At 45.1% G+C, this 21,225-nt stretch overlaps 2 protein-coding genes across 2 annotated transcripts; both read right to left on the bottom strand.

Annotated features, from left to right (window-relative positions):
- Positions 1-7,529: 7,529 nt before the first annotated feature.
- Positions 7,530-18,649, bottom strand: LOC118378706 (MRG/MORF4L-binding protein-like). Its single transcript, XM_035765686.2, has 7 exons — positions 18,507-18,649; positions 17,010-17,174; positions 13,261-13,418; positions 11,290-11,411; positions 11,086-11,167; positions 10,594-10,668; positions 7,530-8,814 (listed from the first exon to the last, which is right to left on the bottom strand). Exons 2-7 carry the CDS (start codon positions 17,042-17,044, stop codon positions 8,600-8,602), a joined length of 687 nt encoding a protein of 228 aa, XP_035621579.1. The 5' UTR covers positions 17,045-17,174; positions 18,507-18,649; the 3' UTR covers positions 7,530-8,599.
- A 1,127-nt stretch (positions 18,650-19,776) lies between these two features.
- Positions 19,777-20,980, bottom strand: LOC118378707 (DNA-binding protein inhibitor ID-1-like). Its single transcript, XM_035765687.2, has 2 exons — positions 20,500-20,980; positions 19,777-20,336 (listed from the first exon to the last, which is right to left on the bottom strand). Exons 1-2 carry the CDS (start codon positions 20,842-20,844, stop codon positions 20,301-20,303), a joined length of 381 nt encoding a protein of 126 aa, XP_035621580.1. The 5' UTR covers positions 20,845-20,980; the 3' UTR covers positions 19,777-20,300.
- Positions 20,981-21,225: the final 245 nt, after the last annotated feature.

The following is a 21,225-nucleotide window of genomic DNA, read 5'->3' as shown; positions in this document are numbered from 1 at the left end:
CCCGACTACAGTCTATCCCCTGACTACAGTCTATCCCCCTACTAGTCTATCCCCTGACTACAGTCTATCCCCTGTCTGAGTCTATCCCCTGACTACAGTCTATCCCCCTACTAGTTTATCCCCTGACTAGTCTATCCCCTACTAGTCTATCCCTGACTACAGTCTATCCCCTACTAGTCTATCCCTGTCTACAGTCTATCCCCTACTAGTCTATCCCCTGTCTACAGTCTATCCCCTACTAGTCTATCCCTGTCTACTAGTCTATCCCTGACTACAGTCTATCCCCTACTAGTCTATCTACTAGTCTATCCCTGACTAGTCTATCCCCTGACTACAGTCTATCCCCTACTAGTCTATCCCTGACTACAGTCTATCCCCCTGACTACAGTCTATCCCCTACTAGTCTATCCCTGACTACAGTCTATCCCTACTGCTGACTACTAGTCTATCCCCTGACCCTGACTACAGTCTATCCCCTACTAGTCTATCCCCTGACTACAGTCTATCCCCTACTAGTCTATCCCCTGACTACAGTCTATCCCCTACTAGTCTATCCCCTGACTACAGTCTATCCCCTACTAGTCTATCCCCTGACTACAGTCTATCCCCTACTAGTCTATCTCCTGACTACAGTCTATCCCCTGACTACAGTCTATCCCCTACTAGTCTATCCCCTGTCTACAGTCTATCCTCCTACTAGTCTATCCCTGACTACAGTCTATCCCCTACTAGTCTATCCCTGACTACAGTCTATCCCCTACTAGTCTATCCCTGACTGACTACAGTCTATCCCCCTACTAGTCTATCCCCTGACTACAGTCTATCCCCTGACTACAGTCTATCCCCCTACTAGTCTATCCCCTGACTACAGTCTATCCCCTACTAGTCTATCCCCCTACTAGTCTATCCCTGTCTACAGTCTATCCCCCTACTAGTCTATCCCTGTCTACAGTCTATCCCCTACTAGTCTATCCCCTGTCTACAGTCTATCCCCCTACTAGTCTATCCCTGACTACAGTCTATCCCCCTACTAGTCTATCCCTGACTACAGTCTATCCCCTGACTACAGTCTATCCCCCTACTAGTCTATCCCCTGACTACAGTCTATCCCCCTACTAGTCTATCCCCTGACTAGTCTATCCCCTGACTACAGTCTATCCCCTGACTACAGTCTATCCCCTGACTAGTCTATCCCCTGACTACAGTCTATCCCCTACTAGTCTATCTCCTGACTACAGTCTATCCCCTGACTACAGTCTATCCCCTACTAGTCTATCCTGACTACAGTCTATCCCCTACTAGTCTATCCCTGACTACAGTCTATCCCCTGACTACAGTCTATCCCTACTACGTCTATCTCCTGACTACAGTCTATCCCCTGACTACAGTCTATCCCCTACTAGTCTATCCCCTGACTACAGTCTATCCTCTACTAGTCTATCCCTGACTACAGTCTATCCCCTGACTACAGTCTATCCCCTGACTAGTCTATCCCTGACTACAGTCTATCCCCTACTAGTCTATCCCTGACTACAGTCTATCCCCTACTAGTCTATCCCCTGACTACAGTCTATCCCCTACTAGTCTATCCCTGACTACAGTCTATCCCCTGTCTACAGTCTATCCCCTACTAGTCTATCCCTGACTACAGTCTATCCCCTACTAGTCTATCCCCTGTCTACAGTCTATCCCCTACTAGTCTATCCCTGTCTACAGTCTATCCCCTACTAGTCTATCCCTGTCTACAGTCTATCCCCTACTAGTCTATCCCCTGACTACAGTCTATCCCCTACTAGTCTATCCCTACTAGTCTATCCCCTGTCTACAGTCTATCCCTGACTACTAGTCTATCTCCTGACTACAGTCTATCCCTGACTACAGTCTATCCCCTGACTACAGTCTATCCCCTACTAGTCTATCCCCCTGACTAGTCTATCCCCTGACTACAGTCTATCCCCTGTCTACAGTCTATCCCCTGACTAGTCTACCCCTGACTAGTCTATCCCCTACTGATCCCCTACTAGTCTATCCCCTGACTACAGTCTATCCCCTACTAATCTATCCCCTGTCTACAGTCTATCCCCTACTAGTCTATCCCCTGTCTACAGTCTATCCCCTGTCTACTAGTCTATCCCCTGACTACAGTCTATCCCCTACTAGTCTATCCCTGACTACAGTCTATCCCCTACTACAGTCTATCCCCTACTAGTCTATCCCCTGACTACAGTCTATCCCCTGACTACAGTCTATCCCCTACTAGTCTATCCCCTGACTACAGTCTATCCCGACTACAGTCTATCCCCTGACTGAGTCTATCCCCTACTAGTCTATCCCCTACTAGTCTATCCCTGACTACAGTCTATCCCTGACTACAGTCTATCCCCTACTAGTTTATCCCCTGACTACAGTCTATCCCCTACTAGTCTATCCCTACTCTATCCCCTGACTACAGTCTATCCCCTACTAGTCTATCCCTTGACTACAGTCTATCCCCTGACTACAGTCTATCCCCTACTAGTCTATCTCCTGACTACAGTCTATCCCCCTACTAGTCTATCTCCTGACTACAGTCTATCCCCTACTAGTTTATCCCTGACTACAGTCTATCCCCTGACTACAGTCTATCCCCTACTAGTCTATCCCTGTCTACAGTCTATCCCCTACTAGTTTATCCCTGACTACAGTCTATCCCTGACTAGTCTATCCCCTACTAGTCTATCCCCTGACTACAGTCTATCCCCTGACTACAGTCTATCCCCTACTAGTTTATCCCTGACTACAGTCTATCCCCTGACTACAGTCTATCCCCTACTAGTCTATCTCCTGACTACAGTCTATCCCTGACTACAGTCTATCCCCCTACTAGTTTATCCCTGACTACAGTCTATCCCCTGACTACAGTCTATCCCCTACTAGTCTATCCCCTGACTACAGTCTATCCCGACTACAGTCTATCCCTGACTACAGTCTATCCCCTACTAGTCTATCCCCTACTAGTCTATCCCTGACTACAGTCTATCCCCTGACTACAGTCTATCCCCCTACTAGTTTATCCCTGACTACAGTCTATCCCCTACTAGTCTATCCCTGAGTCTACAGTCTATCTCCTGACTACAGTCTATCCCTGACTACAGTCTATCCCCCTACTAGTCTATCCCCTGTCTACAGTCTATCCTCCTACTAGTCTATCCCTGACTACAGTCTATCCCCTACTAGTGTATCCCTGACTACAGTCTATCCCCCTACTAGTCTATCCCCTGAGTCTATCCCCTAGTCTATCCCTGACTACAGTCTATCCCTGTCTACAGTCTATCCCCCCTACTAGTCTATCCCCTGACTACAGTCTATCCCCTACTAGTCTATCCCCTACTAGTCTATCCCCTGTCTACAGTCTATCCCCCTACTAGTCTATCCCTGTCTACAGTCTATCCCCTACTAGTCTATCCCCTGACTACAGTCTATCCCCCTACTAGTCTATCCCCTACTAGTCTATCCCCTGTCTACAGTCTATCCCCTGACTACTAGTCTATCTCCTGACTACAGTCTATCCCCTGACTACAGTCTATCCCCTACTAGTCTATCCCCTACAGTCTATCCCTGACTACTAGTCTATCCCCTGACTACTAGTCTATCCCTGACTACAGTCTATCCCCTGACTACAGTCTATCCCCTACTAGTCTATCCCCTGACTACAGTCTATCCCCCTACTAGTCTATCTCTGACTACAGTCTATCCCTGACTACAGTCTATCCCCTACTAGTCTATCTCCTGACTACAGTCTATCCCCCTACTAGTCTATCCCTGACTACAGTCTATCCCCTGACTACAGTCTATCCCTCTACTCGTCTATCTCCTGACTACAGTCTATCCCTGACTACAGTCTATCCCCTACTAGTCTATCCCTGACTACAGTCTATCCCCTGACTACAGTCTATCCCCTGACTACAGTCTATCCCCCTACTAGTCTATCCCCTGTCTACAGTCTATCCTCCTACTAGTCTATCCCCTGACTACAGTCTATCCCCTACTAGTGTATCCCCTGACTACAGTCTATCCCCTACTAGTCTATCCCTGACTACAGTCTATCCCCTGTCTACAGTCTATCCCCCTAATAGTCTATCCCCTGACTACAGTCTATCCCCCTACTAGTCTATCCCCTGTCTACAGTCTATCCCCTACTAGTCTATCCCTGTCTACAGTCTATCCCCCTACTAGTCTATCCCTGTCTACAGTCTATCCCCTACTAGTCTATCCCCTGACTACAGTCTATCCCCTACTAGTCTATCCCCTACTAGTCTATCCCTGTCTACAGTCTATCCCTGACTACTAGTCTATCCCCTGACTACTAGTCTATCTCCTGACTACAGTCTATCCCTGTCTACAGTCTATCCCCTGACTACAGTCTATCCCCTGACTACAGTCTATCCCCTACTAGTCTATCCCCTACTAGTCTATCCCTGTCTACAGTCTATCCCCTACTAGTCTACCCCTACTAGTCTATCCCCTACTAGTCTATCCCCTACTAGTCTATCCCTGACTACAGTCTATCCCCTACTAATCTATCCCCTGTCTACAGTCTATCCCCTACTAGTCTATCCCCTGTCTACAGTCTATCCCCTGTCTACTAGTCTATCCCCTGACTACAGTCTATCCCCTACTAGTCTATCCTCTGACTACAGTCTATCCCCCGACTACAGTCTATCCCCTACTAGTCTATCCCTGACTACAGTCTATCCCCTGACTACAGTCTATCCCCCTACTAGTCTATCCCCTGACTACAGTCTATCCCCTGACTACAGTCTATCCCCTGACTACAGTCTATCCCCCTACTAGTCTATCCCCTACTAGTCTATCCCCTGACTACAGTCTATCCCCTGACTACAGTCTATCCCCTACTAGTTTATCCCTGACTACAGTCTATCCCCCTACTAGTCTATCCCTTGACTACAGTCTATCCCCTGACTACAGTCTATCCCCCTACTAGTCTATCCCTTGACTACAGTCTATCCCTGACTACAGTCTATCCCCTACTAGTCTATCTCCTGACTACAGTCTATCCCCCTACTAGTCTATCTCCTGACTACAGTCTATCCCCTGACTACAGTCTATCCCCTACTAGTCTATCCCTTGACTACAGTCTATCTCCTGACTACAGTCTATCCCCTACTAGTTTATCCCTGACTACAGTCTATCCCCTGACTACAGTCTATCCCCTACTAGTCTATCCCCTGTCTACAGTCTATCCCCTACTAGTTTATCCCCTGACTACAGTCTATCCCCTGACTACAGTCTATCCCCTACTAGTCTATCCCCTGACTACAGTCTATCCCCTGACTACAGTCTATCCCCTACTAGTTTATCCCCTGACTACAGTCTATCCCTGACTACAGTCTAGTCTATCCCTGACTACAGTCTATCCCTCTACTCGTCTATCTCCTGACTACAGTCTATCCCTGACTACAGTCTATCCCCTACTAGTTTATCCCTGACTACAGTCTATCCCTGACTACAGTCTATCCCCTACTAGTCTATCCCTGACTACAGTCTATCCCCTGACTACAGTCTATCCCTCTACTCGTCTATCCCCTGACTACAGTCTATCCCTCTACTCGTCTATCTCCTGACTACAGTCTATCCCTGACTACAGTCTATCCCCTACTAGTTTATCCCCTGACTACAGTCTATCCCCTGACTACAGTCTATCCCCTACTAGTCTATCCCTGACTACAGTCTATCCCCTGACTACAGTCTATCCCTCTACTCGTCTATCTCCTGACTACAGTCTATCCCTGTCTACAGTCTATCCCCCTACTAGTCTATCTCCTGACTACAGTCTATCCCCCTACTAGTCTATCCCCTGACTACAGTCTATCCCCTGACTACAGTCTATCCCCCTACTAGTCTATCCCCTGACTACAGTCTATCCCCTGACTACAGTCTATCCCTCTACTCGTCTATCTCCTGACTACAGTCTATCCCCTGACTACAGTCTATCCCCTACTAGTCTATCCCCTGACTACAGTCTATCCCCTGACTACAGTCTATCCCCCTACTAGTCTATCCCCTGACTACAGTCTATCCCTCTACTAGTCTATCCCCTGACTACAGTCTATCCCCTACTAGTCTATCCCTGACTACAGTCTATCCCTCTACTCGTCTATCTCCTGACTACAGTCTATCCCTCTACTCGTCTATCTCCTGACTACAGTCTATCCCCTGACTACAGTCTATCCCCTGACTACAGTCTATCCCCTACTAGTCTATCCCTCTACTCGTCTATCTCCTGACTACAGTCTATCCCCCTACTAGTCTATCCCCCTACTAGTCTATCCCCTGACTACAGTCTATCCCTCTACTCGTCTATCTCCTGACTACAGTCTATCCCCTGGCTGTTTATTGCTACACTGAGCATATAAGTTTAATCAAGGTATAGATTTATTCACTGAGATCTCACAAACTACTAGTACCGAAGTTACCACGTATCAATCAGGCTCTGAGATACTTTACGTAGCAATAAAACTGATGTTGGTGATAATGTCTTCCATAGTCCATGGATAGCGCAGGGCTCCTAGACCTCATTTGGCTGTGCAGTAGGTCATATCAGGACATTGTGAGGTAAAAAAATACTAATAATATTCATGCAAGATGGTAAACAGGCATCAGTGTCAGTGGCCTCAGATGATCTTTAGGCTGGAACTGTCAATCAAAAGCAATTACGTATTTATTTTACAAAACATCATTGCACAATATCAGACATCATAATTAGCATGTTTTAGTCTGATTGGAGGAAGACATTTGAGCATTCCAAATGTTATGCTCGTCTTTATGCAAATGAAAACACAAGACATGGCAGCTCTCAATACGCAGCTCAACAGTGAGCCCTGAATGGCAGGTGTACCCGTATTGTACGGCCTCTTACCTGTAGCAGAATCGGGCTGCGCTGCCCGTTCGATGTCGGCACCCCCTCCTCCTTTGGGTGCAGTAGGATGGAGGGAAAGGCATAGCCTGCAGTGAGGCACTTGTCTGCAGCAGCTCAGAGTGTTGTGTGTGTGTGTATGTGTATGTGTGTGTATGTGTGTGTGTGTGTGAAGCAATTAGACGGGGAACCGGCCAGCAAGAATGGAAAGAGATGGGCTGATCTCAAGATATCATACTGAGAAGTAACTCAAAAACAGTGTTAGTAAAGTAATCCTTATCAGCCATAAGAGTTTAATTAGTATCAACTAATTGCGCTGCAGTTAAGAGTCCCAACAATCAACTGGATGACTGACAAAGCTACTTAGAAGTTCTGCTGCAAGGTGATTGGGTATCAACGATGCCTGTGTCACCAGAGAGGACATAGTCACTGACATGTCACTGACATATCACTCAGAGATACTGGCTTAATACAAAACACAGACATGTTGCTTAGTAGTTGCCTCCCGAGGCACCGGGAAGTTCAGCTCCACGGGATTTTAACGAACAAATGCTGCAAATCATCACACTCCATTAGAATACACTGTTAGTTGAATTAATGAACCAGTCGCAAACCTCGTCAGAAATCATTTAATGGGACATAACCTTTAAAAAATATGACATGTCCAATAAATAGAGAATTTAAAAAAAGGGATCTCAAATGGGATGGAGACTACAGCTACACATGTTTATTATATTCGCAAAAGTCTGTCCTTAACACGGACAGAAAAAATACTTTTTTAGCAATTACCAAAACATGCTCATTCAATAATCCCTACGGAAAAAATACACAAGACTGACTGTAGAAAAAAAGGGGACAATGACCGACAATTTGCACAAATTGCAACTACATTTTATACAGATGAGGTACAATAACAATCTGTTTGGCAGTTACTGGAAGAGCTGGATGAGGTGCTCTATGCATGTGTTTACAACAACTTGTAACAAATCAGAACACACAACATCAACAAGACAATTAGAGCAAGCGTCCAGCCAGTAATACAGTGTATTGCTGTGATTTAGTAGTCCTGCATTTCTCCAAAGCCAAACAGGATACAAGCCTGAACACAAGCACTAGAACCATTACACTCATTCTGATGTCATTGATAACGTGTCTGATTGAATTGTGTCAATATTACTAAACATGGCTGCTGGCCTCTCATCCAGAGCCGAGGACTGGAGGGAGGGGATTGTCCAGAAACCTCCGCTGCTGTGACAGTATATTGATAATCATGACCAATACGAGTCAGTTGTCTTCACATTGTTATTGCGGTGTTGTTTTCAGAGATTGTGTGGCAGTGGGAAAATGATACATCCTTCTAGATGTTCGGAGAACATTACATAAGTCTAAAATTGCAGCTTCTGTGGGGCTGAAAGCTCTCAATTTCGTCTCCTGGATACCTGTGCACAAATTCTGCATTGTCCAAATAGCTTCTCTATTGTCTGACTCCAAACGCCACTCTCTCACCCTCCCTCCCGTTTCCCTCCAGGCTTCACAGATGAGTCTCTCCAGTCCTAAGTCTCTCCCCCTTCCTTCCAGGCTTCACAGATGAGTCTCTCCAGTCCCAGGTCTCTCCTCCTCCCCCTGGGGTCTCCTGCTCTCTGCAGCGGCTGATATCTTGAGGGCGTCTCCTGGTGACTTGGCCTACGTCCTTCTCCGCTTGGCTCCACCGGGGCTGGAGGGGTTGCTGCTGGAGTTGAGTACCTTCTCAGTTGCACGATTCCTCTTCCTCTTGTCTGCTGCCTCCTTCCCTGGGCCGCCCTCAGAGGAACCCTTCTCTCGGTCTCTGTCTCTCTCCCTCTCCCTCTCCTTGTCTTTGCTGACGGCCCTCTCTGTCATCTTCACCGAGGAGTTGCTGCCTGAGAGAGAGGAGGAGAGAAAGAAAAGATTGAGTTGTCAGAATAAAGGGAGAGGGGTTTTGGAAATGATTGAAGGTTCAAAAGATTCTGCATCACTCAGTCCAAGTTCTGAAAGTTGACCTGTGAAACCAAATGTTTTAGATCCTCCCTCAGATCAGTGACTGCTCCCTCAGATCAGTGACTGCTCCCTCAGATCAGTGACTGCTCCCTCAGATCAGTGACTGCTCCCTCAGATCAGTGACTGCTCCCTCAGATCAGTGACTGCTCCCTCAGATCAGTGACTGCCCTCTCAGATCAGTGACTGCCCTCTCAGATCAGTGACTGCCCTCTCAGATCAGTGACTGCCCTCTCAGATCAGTGACTGCCCTCTCTCCTCAGATCAGTGACTGCTCCCTCAGATCAGTGACTGCTCCCTCAGATCAGTGACTGCTCCCTCAGATCAGTGACTGCTCCCTCAGATCAGTGACTGCTCCCTCAGATCAGTGACTGCTCCCTCAGATCAGTGACTGCTCCCTCAGATCAGTGACGAAAACAGTGACTGCTCCTACAGTGACTGACTTTGTAGGGTATGATAGACTCAAATTAAGCCTGTTGTTATTCTAGTGTCCGGCGATAGGCTAGTGTTTGCTGTGTACATCCAATGGGAATATCATGTACCTTAGAGAAGAGTCACAGTGGAGGACACAGAGGACCAGAGTTGAGTTCAACAGACAAACACCATTCAAATAGTATAAAGAAAGGAATTTCAGAAGAGCGAAAAAGCAGGTTCAAGATCACCGTCTATTTGAAGCTTGCCATTATATCTTTTAAGTCATAACTCCATCAAAAAAATATAGAATTATACATGTAAAACAAATGGCATGCCATGCTTGAAAATGTTCTCAAACCTAAGTTAAAAGGAGAGAAAAAAGAGAAACTGAAATAAAGACAGACGCACATGTTCTGTGCACTAGGCGGGCGGTCGCTCTAAAGAACCTCTGGTTCTGATCTGTTCTACACCGAGGTCAAGCTGGAGTTTTGGAACAGAGCAAATGAGTTCTTCTGTCCATACCTCTCAAAATCCTGGCCAGCAGCCATACAGGGACTACGACCTTTAAAACCAGCCAAATGACAAGAGTTAGGAATGCCGCTTTGTGAGCCAGAGGAGAAGATATGTTCGGACCTAGTCCAAATAAGGCTCGCGTCAGACAGAAAGAGGAGGAGTTATGTACGGACCTAGTCCAAATAAGGCTCGCGTCAGACAGAAAGAGGAGGAGTTATGTACGGACCTAGTCCAAATAAGGCTCGCGTCAGACAGAAAGAGGAGGAGTTATGTTCGGACCTAGTCCAAATAAGGCTCGCGTCAGACAGAAAGAGGAGGAGTTATGTTCGGACCTAGTCCAAATAAGGCTCGCGTCAGACAGAAAGAGGAGGAGCTATGTTCGGACCTAGTCCAAATAAGGCTCGCGTCAGACAGAAAGAGGAGGAGTTATGTTCGGACCTAGTCCAAATAAGGCTCGCGTCAGACAGAAAGAGGAGGAGTTATGTACGGACCTAGTCCAAATAAGGCTCGCGTCAGACAGAAAGAGGAGGAGTTATGTTCGGACCTAGTCCAAATAAGGCTCGCGTCAGACAGAAAGAGGAGGAGTTATGTACGGACCTAGTCCAAATAAGGCTCGCGTCAGACAGAAAGAGGAGGAGTTATGTACGGACCTAGTCCAAATAAGGCTTGCGTCACAGACAAAGAGGAGGAGCACATGAGGTGAAATACAGCTAATGTAATTGAATGAGGGAGAGAACCTTCTTCATGCGTGGCTGGGGAGTCTCGTTCTTCTTTCAACTCGTCTTTCATGTCGTCCTCAGACACCAGTTTACCTGTTCAGGGCAGGAATAATACAATAATATGCCATTTAGCAGTCTAACAGCGTCTTATAGTCATGTATGCATACATTTTATGTACAGTCGGGTGGAAGAGAGATATATACATTTGTATTTATTACGTTTATTTGAGCAGGGACAATGTACAAAATAACAAATGTCTCAGTAACGTACCAAATTTAGCAGATCATTTACATCCTCAAGCCAAATATGGACTTTCTAGTAACTCAGCATTTTTGTAAGTATGGTGGATTCTGAAGAGAGGATAAGAGAAGAGAGGATAAGAGAAGAGAGGATAAGAGAAGAGAGGATAAGAGAAGAGAGGATAAGAGAGGATAAGAGAAGAGAAGAGAGGATAAGAGAAGAGTGGAGAGACGAGAAGAGGAGAGAGAGGAGAGGAGAGAGGGGGTTTACCTTCTTTTACTTTTTGAATCATCTCCTCTGGAAGATTGAAGCTCTTCTCTGAGTTGGGAAATGGCAATATTTCTGACTCATGCTGCAGTGGACAGAATGTGTGACAGTATTCAGTGTTAAATTACAGAGAAAATATAGCGGCTGACTGACTCTAGAACATTCCATTTCAAAACGGCCAGAGAAAGATTAAGACGCTCTACTCACCAAGGCCGACATGTCATACATAGTTCCCAGATGGTCCCAGATCACCTTTGATGACACTTGCCTCCCAATATTCTGACTGAATTTATCCCGGATGCAGATCATGTGAAAGTGGCGATTTACCCCTGCAGAGAAAATAAATATGTAAAGCAACGTCTTCAAAAAGTGGGAGGGGAAGAAAATGTAATACAAAAAAATAACATTTGTCAAAGACTCCAGTCACCCAAGTCACAGACTGTTCTCTTTGCTACCGCACAGCAAGCAGTACCAGAGCGCCAAGTCTAGGACCAAAAGGCTCCTTAACAGCTTCCCAAAGCCATAAGACTGCTGATTAATCAAATGGCCACCGGACTGTTACATTATCCGCCTCCATTTGTTTTTACACTGCTGCTACTCGCTGTTTATTATCTATGCATAGTCACTTCACCCCTACCTACATGTACAAATGACCTCCAACTTCAAACAGCTGCTATCTGAGCAGCTAACAGATCGCTGCAGCTGTACATAGTCTATCGGTAAATAGCCCACCCATTTTTACCTACCTCATCCCCATACTGTTTTTATTTATTTACTTTTCTGCTCTTTTGCACACCAATATCTCTACCTGTACATGACCATCTGATCATTTATCACTCCAGTGTTAATCGGCAAAATTGTAATTATTCGCCTACCTCCTCATGCCTTTTGCACACAATGTATATAGACTCCCCTTTTTTTTTACTACTGTGTTATTGACTTGTTAACTTTTACTCCATGTGTAACTCTGTTGTCTGTTCATACTGCTATGCTTTATCTTGGCCAGGTTGCAGTTGCAAATGAGAACTTGTTCTCAACTAGCCTACCTGGTTAAATAAAGGTGAAATTTAAAATTAAAATAAACTGTACCCCCGCACACTGACTCGGTGCCGCCTCGTTATTGTTATATTACTTTTTATTCTACTTTAGTTTATCTGATAAATATTTTCTTAACTCTTTACTGAACTGCTCAGTCGGTTAATAAGGGCTTGTAACTAAACGTTTCACGATATTCGGCGCATGTGATAAAATACATGTTGATTTAGGATGACAATCTGACAACGGATGCTGAATTATTAGAGAACGTTATGTGCACAAAAGTAGATAGAGTAGCAAGCTAGCTGGTTTGTTTGTTATAATAATGCACATCACGCTATTGCCATATGGATACTTATTATATTAAATGTTATTTTTAAAACTCTATTATTGATTATTCTACCGCAATGTTGATAGAGTTAGCAAAAGATTTCACTGCAGCTTTTAAACCTGCAGTAGACTGTGTACGTGACTAATACTACAGTAGTTAACGGCGTGCAACATACAAAAATAAAGACACATACTTGAATTTGTCACAAGAAGCTGCTTGTGTTAGGATTTCCAGATGTATGTCAGCTCGGCGATAAACTTAACTAGATACCTCCTTGAATACATTTGGACAACACTTTTAAGACAAAAAAACAAACAGCTTGGACAACAAGCTGAAATGAGGGGTGGGTATCATTTGTGTGACGTTCCCACAGAGTAGCATGGTTTATTCACCAAGAAAACCACGTAGTTACTTCTTAATGTTTGTCCATAGGCTAACCAGAGACGGGACAGACATGTTTCGGAATAAAAACGTAGTGAGGGAAAACTTAAATGAAATAGCCCATCCCCTACCCGGTATCTTATTTCTGCCGCGATACAACTTTGTATACAGTGTTTATTGACAACCTTGTTATTTACCAAGTTTTTGGAATAAATTCGTTCCACAAATTATACCCACCGCTAAAATGGTCAACAACGGTGGGAGTTCATTGATATGTGTAATTGTCTGACTATATATATATATGAATAGCTGGCTTGTTAACTTGTTATGGTTGGCAGGCTTTCGTCCTCCGCGTCGGGTCTCCACGACAGCCCGGGGATTTTCAGGCCTACACGATTAACACACCATCTGGTTAGCGGTTTTATTCTTACCTACGGGTTTGTGACCAAGCATCGCATGGAACAGGCAAACCTCGACTTCTTGACTCCATACGACCGAGTCTTCGATGGTACTGATGCCCGACTCTGCTTGAACAGCTGGAACAAGCTCGGCTTCCCCCATGCTGTTGTCCTTCTCCAATAACAAAACACTGAAATCAAAGATTTTAACAACTGACCCAAATGAACACAAGAAACACCACAGCAGGCTGTCTTATTCTTCGATTACGTTAATGGCGGGGGGGAATCCAATATGTTGCATTACCGCCCCCTGCTGAATTATAGTAATAGATCCATTACACTTTGTGATACAGAAATTGGAAGGGGGAACAGGAACAATAAAAAAATATATATAATAAAAAAATATGTATATATTAACCTACAATCTAACGCTACACGCATTAAAACCCACCACCTTATTCCACTACTTTAACCCTATCTGACCCTACCCCAGACCACTCAACACACCCTGTAACTTTTCTGAAGTAAAATATCGTAGCCCCAAGTACTTCTCTGCAGCTGCCAACACAACATCTATTTTGTGTGAGGGCTACCTGCATCACTGTCTCCGTTTCCTGGCAATATTCACACTTTCCTATTGGATGCTTTCCTATTGGATGCTTTCCTATTGGATGCTTTCCTATTGGATGCTTTCCTATTGAATGCTTTCCTATTGGATGCTTTCCTATTGGATGCTTTCCTATTGAATGCTTTCCTATTGGATGCTTTCCTAATGGATGCTTTCCTATTGGATGCTTTCCTATAACATTTAACGTCTTATTCAACTAGCTAGTGTCCCACCCTTCATCTTGTAAAATTAGACTCCTCACTTCTGTCTCTTCCTGCCATCCTCCCCTCCCTGACTTTCCTCTGTACTTGAAATAAATACTCGCCCTTAGTATCTCTATTCCACTGCCCCTGCAGCTTCTGAACCACCACTGTCCCTATCAGGCTCCTTGCCTCTGGCTTGCTCATTGAAACTACATCAACATCCCCACTACTGAGTGCTTATTTAGCCAGTACATCAACTGCCTCGTTCCCCTCCACCCCCACATGGGCTAGGACCCAAGTAAATCTTATCTGTATTCCCATCTGTCTAATCCTGCCATGGGGTTTGGAGCACCTCATAAAGCAGGTCTTGTCTGCTACGTGAGCTAAAGGACTGCAGACTCATCCACACTGCACATGAATCAGAGCAAATAACTGCTCTGTCAGGCTTGACTTCCTCCACCCACTGCAAGGCCAACAGTGTGGCCATCAGCTCCCCTGTATATACAGCCAGATGATCTGTAATATGTTTCCTGACTCCCCCCTCCCCCCACATTCCTGCACTACAAATGCTGACCCAGTACATCCTGTCCTTGGATCTTTTGAACCATCTGTGTAAATGGCCACAACATCCTGATACACAGTATCCAGACGTCTCTTAAACCAATCAGATGGATCAACACCCTCCCTTCCTTTCAAGGTCTCTCCAACACTTTGAGGTTAACTACTGGAGGCGGGAGTGGCCATGATGGGTTCAAAGGAATATCTAGGGTTGGACTAAACTCTCTTCCATACAGTCCTGTCTCCTTCGCCTGGGTATTACCCACCCACCCAAAGCTCGAGTGCTGTCCTTGCTCATGTTCCCAGCAAGCCTGTAAAATGTATTTTGCAGGATGAGACACCTCATGTCCCTGTGGGTTGACCCATTAATGAATTGCCATGTGCTATCTCCTAATATGCAATGACATATCCCCCATCTCCACCTGTAATGCAGACACAGGGGAGGTCTGAACCATACAGTATACTGCCATAGTCTATTACATATGAGGTTCGGGCTGCTGAACCATACAGTATACTGCCACAGTCTATTACATATGAGGTTCGGGCTGCTGAACCATACGCTATACTGCCATAGTCTATTACATATGAGGTTCGGGCTGCCGAACCATACGCTATACTGCCATAGTCTATTACATATGAGGTTCGGGCTGCCGAACCATACAGTATACTGCCATAGTCTATTACATATGAGGTCCGGGCTGCTGAACCATACAGTATACTGCCATCGTCTATTACATATGAGGTCCGGGCTGCTGAACCATACGCTATACTGCCATAGTCTATTACATATGAGGTCCGGGCTGCCGAACCGTACGCTATACTGACATAGTCTATTACATATGAGGTTCGGGCTGCCGAACCATACAGTATACTGCCATAGTCTATTACATATGAGGTTCGGGCTGCCGAACCATACAGTATACTGCCATAGTCTATTACATATGAGGTTCGGGCTGCCGAACCATACGCTATACTGCCATAGTCTATTACATATGAGGTTCGGGCTGCTGAACCATACAGTATACTGCCATAGTCTATTACATATGAGGTTCGGGCTGCTGAACCATACAGTATACTGCCATAGTCTATTACATATGAGGTTCGGCTGCTGAACCATACAGTATACTGCCATAGTCTATTACATATGAGGTTTGGGCTGCTGAACCATACAGTATACTGCCATAGTCTATTACATATGAGGTTCGGGCTGCTGAACCATACAGTATACTGCCATAGTCTATTACATATGAGGTCCGGGCTGCTGAACCATACAGTATACTGCCATAGTCTATTACAGGTCAGATCAATGCAACATACATGGTGCCCCCCACTCCTTCCCCGTCAGACAGAGCATCACATTTAGCACCTACTAACACTTTCCCACCACTCTCTCAATGTGTTCTGCCCAGGTCAGTCTAGTGTCAAAGTTTACCCCAAGGAACCGGAAGGCCCCCACCCTCTCCAGGCGTCTCTCATATAACCTCAAGCATGCCTCATCTCCCACATTCCACATGGTAAAGAACACAGTCTGAGTTTTCTCTACAGAGAACCTGAATCCCCACATTAATGCCCACTGCTCTTCCTCATCAATTTCTTCCAGTACCTTCCTGACTATGTATGGGACATTTCTTCACCTCTTCCATAAGGTCCCATCATCTGTAAATAACGACCTCCCAATATCTGGCCGTACCTCAGAGTAAACATCATTGATCATGATTGAGAACAACAGAGGACTAATCAGGCTCCCCTCTGCTGTGTACCATCATCCACCAGGTAGCAGCTGCCTGAGATACTTCCCCACCCTCACCTGGATAGACCTTCCAAACAGGAAATCCTTTATCCAGTTGTACGTTCTTCCTCCTACCCCCATAATATCAATCTTGATTAACGACCCCTCCTTCCACATTATATCATACACCTTCTCCACATCAAAAAAGACAGCTACAACAGTCTCCTTGTTCACCCGAGCCTTCCTCACTTCTGCTTCTAAGCAGAGCACTGGGTCCATAGTTCCCCTCCCCTTCCTGACCTCTGCTTCTAAGCAGAGCACTGGGTCCATAGTTCCCCTCCCCTTCCTGACCTCTGCTTCTAAGCAGAGCACTGGGTCCATAGTTCCCCTCCCCTTCCTGACCTCTGCTTCTAAGCAGAGCACTGGGTCCATAGTTCCCCTCCCTGAACCCACTCTGATGTGGCCATACTAGCCCCCTGCTCTCCAGGAAGTAAGTTAACCTCTCCGTAATCATACTTTCCATAATCTTACATACATATTATGTTAAAGCTATTGGCCGATAGTTAGTTGGCCTCATCGGGTCCTTCCCTGTCTTCCGGATTGTTCCCACTACTGCCTCCTTCCTGCTGCCTGGTAGTTTCCCCTCCTAAACTCTGTTGTACAACACCAATAACCCAGCCTTTACCTATCGTCCATTTCATCTCTGCCATGGTTGTGCATTCAACGCATCTCGTTGTCTCTCGTCATCTCTCGTCGTCTCTCGTCATCTCTCGTCGTCTCTCGTCGTCTCTCGTCGTCTCTCGTCGTCTCTCGTTGTCTCTCGTTGTCTCTCTCCCGCTCTGCCCGTCCTCTGAAAAATGTGCAGAGTTGTGCACTTGGACAAACGCTTTGGCCCTCATCTCTGCCTTCTCCTCATCTGTTACTGCCCATATCCTCCCCACTCATCAACACTGGAGGATCCCACTCCCTTCTGATCATCCCCCACACTTCTCCCACAGGTGTCGTCCAATGGTGTCACAGAACCGACGCCAACACAACCTCTTTGCCTGACAGATAGTTCACCTCACTGGGGCCTGGACCTGCTTATACTGAATCAGATGTTTGAAGTGATGTGTCCCTTTCAGTACTCTAAATGCTCTGTTCCTACTCCTCACTATTTCCCCACACTCCTCCTTCCACAATGGGACTGCTTTCCTCGTCCTCCCTGAACTCTTAGGTATGGCCTCAGCAGCTGCCCCACTAAAGCTGTTTAGACTGGAAATTCCAACTGGGTGCTTCAGATTAATGCATCAGGTGTAACATCTGGCTCCTTGTTCTATCTGTGCTTCAAACAGCCCAGCCAAACAGAGAACAGCACCCCTATCACTCTGGTAAAATTGTTAGCCAACAGGGATGCTCTTTCATTCAGAAAGGATTGATAGCCATCCTACTTTGATAGGCTATAATAATATAGTTGTTTTTTTCATTGCATCTATTGTAGGCACACAAACTGAAGTAAATGTACTGTATATCTGTGACGTGGATACACGAGGATACATTTAAGCAGGGCATTCCATTTTGGTGGCCCTCCTCATGCATAAACGGTGGACAGAGGGCGTGTCTAGGTGTCTAGCCCCATGTCACTGCTTGGGGTTACATTGCTGCACTGTGTCCAGTCTAGAGTCTACAATCGTGAAAAACGTTCTGTCACTTCATCGCCAAATGACTGGCTATGAAAATAATGTAAAGGGCTGTCTGTACTATCCGTGTGCCACCACAAGAGGGCGCTATACGACCCTGTGTCTGCTTGCTTCAGGAGGCCTACGTTTAGTGCAGTAGAATGAAATACAATGGAATTGACACTATTGAATTGACACTACTCGTCATTATAAAGTAGGTATTATTGAAGAAGATTTGCATGGATTCCTTTTTTTACCATCTTCGTTGCCTCTTTCAGATGCATTGAATAATATATTGTCATGTATAACGTTTTAATGGCACATTGCTTTATATATTATTTTGATCATTGGCTACATTTCTTAGTTATGTTCTTATCCAACAGAGTAATATTATTATAGTCTACAAAGAGTAAAGAGTTGTGCCAACTATAAAATTAACATTAATTTCCAAATTTGAAAGGAATTACCTATCTTGATTAGACCAGTTTATGAGCAAAGTGAACTCTTGTAATAGTGTTACTCACCTGACCATTATAGCCTACTATTATACAAGATGTGACAAGGGCAGCTACGGTTTCTTTGTCTCTGTTTCTCATGACCTCAGCGCGTTATAACCATTAGTTTAATGTTCATGGCTCAACAATGGAATTCCAACAGAAGTTAAAATAGCTCAACATAAGCCGGGAGAGTGCAGGACAAAGCTATGATAGATAGTAGCCCTCTATTCAACAGTTGTATTTATTTCCATTCCCAGATGTGACGCGGCTCAAAATCCCCTGCAGTGCAGTACGCACAGCTGCAGCGCTAATGTTTTAAAGCCGAGTCAGTGTGGGATTGTGTTTGTGTGATAGCATCGTGCCAAGGGCAGGCGGGCCCAGACAGAGTGGCGCCGCCGCACACCTGGCGAAATTCAGGTTAAGTAGCCTCACATTCCTCGACGCACAGCTGATTGAAACATTAACAAACAGAAATCCGTGAGCCAGGCTGCAGATGGCCCGGCATCGCAGCCAAGAAAATAGACTCGCTGTGTGTGTGACAGAGAGAATACTAGGGAAAGTTAGAACAACTTTGAAACTGTGAATATGAGAAAATAAATCCCAAATTAATAATTCTCATATATTCTCTCAACCAAAATAATTTAGTTGATGAATATTCATGAACCTATTTTAGGGCCGTGGTGAATGCCTTTGGTACTCTTAAAAAACGGGTTATTCTGCTCTCCCTGTAGGACAACACTCTTTGGTTCCAGGTTCGACCTGGAACCATAAAAGGGTTCTTCAATGGGTTCTCCTATGGGGATAGCCAAATAACCCTTTGAGGTTCTAGATAGCACCTTTTTCCCCAAGAGTCGAGGTTATTTCAATTAGGAGGCGGTTTTATATTTAAATTACACAAATGGCAAAGGTCTATTATGAAAACATCACTAGATTAGCCTGTTGAATGCGCTCTTATTAATTAAATAGTTTGGATAACATTCTAGTGTAATAGCTGTGTAAGTTACTAACTATATATTAACCTCATTGATGTTTTCATGCAAATATTGTGATCACCTTATTGCCATGATTGTTCAACAAAATACTACTGTAGTTGTCATGGTTTGGTTACTTAGTAGATCCAAAGACATGCCTCTCTGTACATTGATTGAACTAATTGTAATTTTCCATGCCTGCCAAGACTATGTTCAGTCTGCAAATGTAACCGTTCCAAGTGAATGTCTGACCCGCAGTTCAAACCAAGGTAGCAGGTCTACAGCGAACAACACGTGTTGTGAATAAAACAAGAAGAAAAGTGAAGTCACCTAACATATATTGTTTTAATAAAAACACGAGAAGTACATTGTTATAAAAACAATATTGGGGATCACATCTGAATCATTGTAATATACAATACAAATATAGCTCAGCAATCTGAGAAATTGACATTTTAAAATATAAATATTTTCTACATATAAATTGCTCAAAATACAGAAAAGATAATAAGGAATGAAAGATTATTTCGCATAAAGTCCAACATGTATCAACATCGAAGAGAGCTCGTTGGGTTAGGATGCTATGTTGTTGATGACCATCCTCAGTCTCAGCTCGACCAGCACGCGTCTTCACCGAGCGCGCCGCTCTTCTTGGTGACAACAGGACACCTGTGGCTGCGTGGGGACAGCTCTCCTGACCTGACACTTCGTAGTTTCAACTCAGAATGTTTATCTACGTCACGTCGCTTCACTGCTTGATGCAAGACATAAAATGCGACGAAATGTCATCCATGGCTGGCCAACATCGTTCTTCATGTTGCTTCGGTTAATGGTTATATCTGTTGCTTGATCAGCGGCAGAGAATTCTGTCATCGGAGCATCCGTTCTGTGAAAAGGAAGAGTGGTAATGGTACATTTTAACACACAGATAACAACTTTGTTTTAGCACAGGATTATGCAGTGGTGTCCTTTTTACACTTGAATATGTAATTCATGGCAATAATATATTTTCCTGAAATTGCGTTGATGGAATTGTTCTGTACACATACCTCCACAGAGATGCTGGCGATTTCTGCATTGAGGGTTGTCAGAGGGGTCCGGGGTGCATCTGTGGCCTGCTGTTTGCCGGGTGCGTCCAGCTCGACCTGTAGGTCCCAGATATAGTCGATGACATGCTGCAGAATCTCCATCTTACTGGCTTTCTTGTTGGCTGGCAGAGTGGGCACCAGCTCCTTCAGCTTGCTGTAGCAACTGTTCATGTCCTGCAGAAATACACTCATCTGCTCGTCCAGCATTGGGATCTTGCACTTGGAGATGGCCATACTCTGTTCGGAGAGACACCGGACCATGTCCTCGGTGTTCTTGAGAGTGCAGGTAGATCCGACAACTTTCATTTTCTCTTGTTCTGACGTCTTGAAGAGTGAAGAGCAATATACGAAAAAGAGGTCAAGTAGATGCGAGTTCTGGTATCCTGGTGAGAATTCTCAGACTGTTACAGTCAAGCGAATTCTGACAGTTTGTGGCTCTGAAGGGAACTCACGCTGCATTTATCTCTCCAGCAGGATTCGGGGAGTGACTAAAGCGGGTACATTTTGAAGCGTTGGACCAATGAGAAACTCCCGCATGCATCGGAGGGGCGGTCCTCCAGTCCTCGCTACCATTAGAGACGGGGTGTTTATCAATCTTTACAATCTGCTAAATGATGGTGTTACAAATGGAAACAAATTTCCCAGCTGTCCTTTGACCGTGGACTCTGCAGGTGTAGAGACCGCCCG

Source organism: Oncorhynchus keta, chromosome 27 (assembly GCF_023373465.1).
Source record: "Oncorhynchus keta strain PuntledgeMale-10-30-2019 chromosome 27, Oket_V2, whole genome shotgun sequence".
Classification (NCBI taxonomy): domain Eukaryota; kingdom Metazoa; phylum Chordata; class Actinopteri; order Salmoniformes; family Salmonidae; genus Oncorhynchus; species Oncorhynchus keta.
Note: the sequence above shows the minus strand (reverse complement) of the source record. Positions and strands in the feature narration are given on the sequence as shown.

Bases quoted from the DNA above. Each gene is read 5' to 3' on its own strand.
- LOC118378706 (XM_035765686.2), bottom strand. From the start codon at position 17,044: ATGCACAACCATGGCAGAGATGAAATGGACGATAG. The intron at 11,168-11,289 runs GTGAGTAGAGCG...TGTCCACTGCAG, and splicing joins TGTATGACATGTCGGCCTTG to CATGAGTCAGAAATATTGCC. The intron at 10,669-11,085 runs GTAAACCCCCTC...TGCCCTGAACAG, and splicing joins GATTCAAAAAGTAAAAGAAG to GTAAACTGGTGTCTGAGGAC.
- LOC118378707 (XM_035765687.2), bottom strand. From the start codon at position 20,844: ATGAAAGTTGTCGGATCTACCTGCACTCTCAAGAACACCGAGGACATG. The intron at 20,337-20,499 runs GTATGTGTACAG...TCCTTTTCACAG, and splicing joins TCGCCAGCATCTCTGTGGAG to AACGGATGCTCCGATGACAG.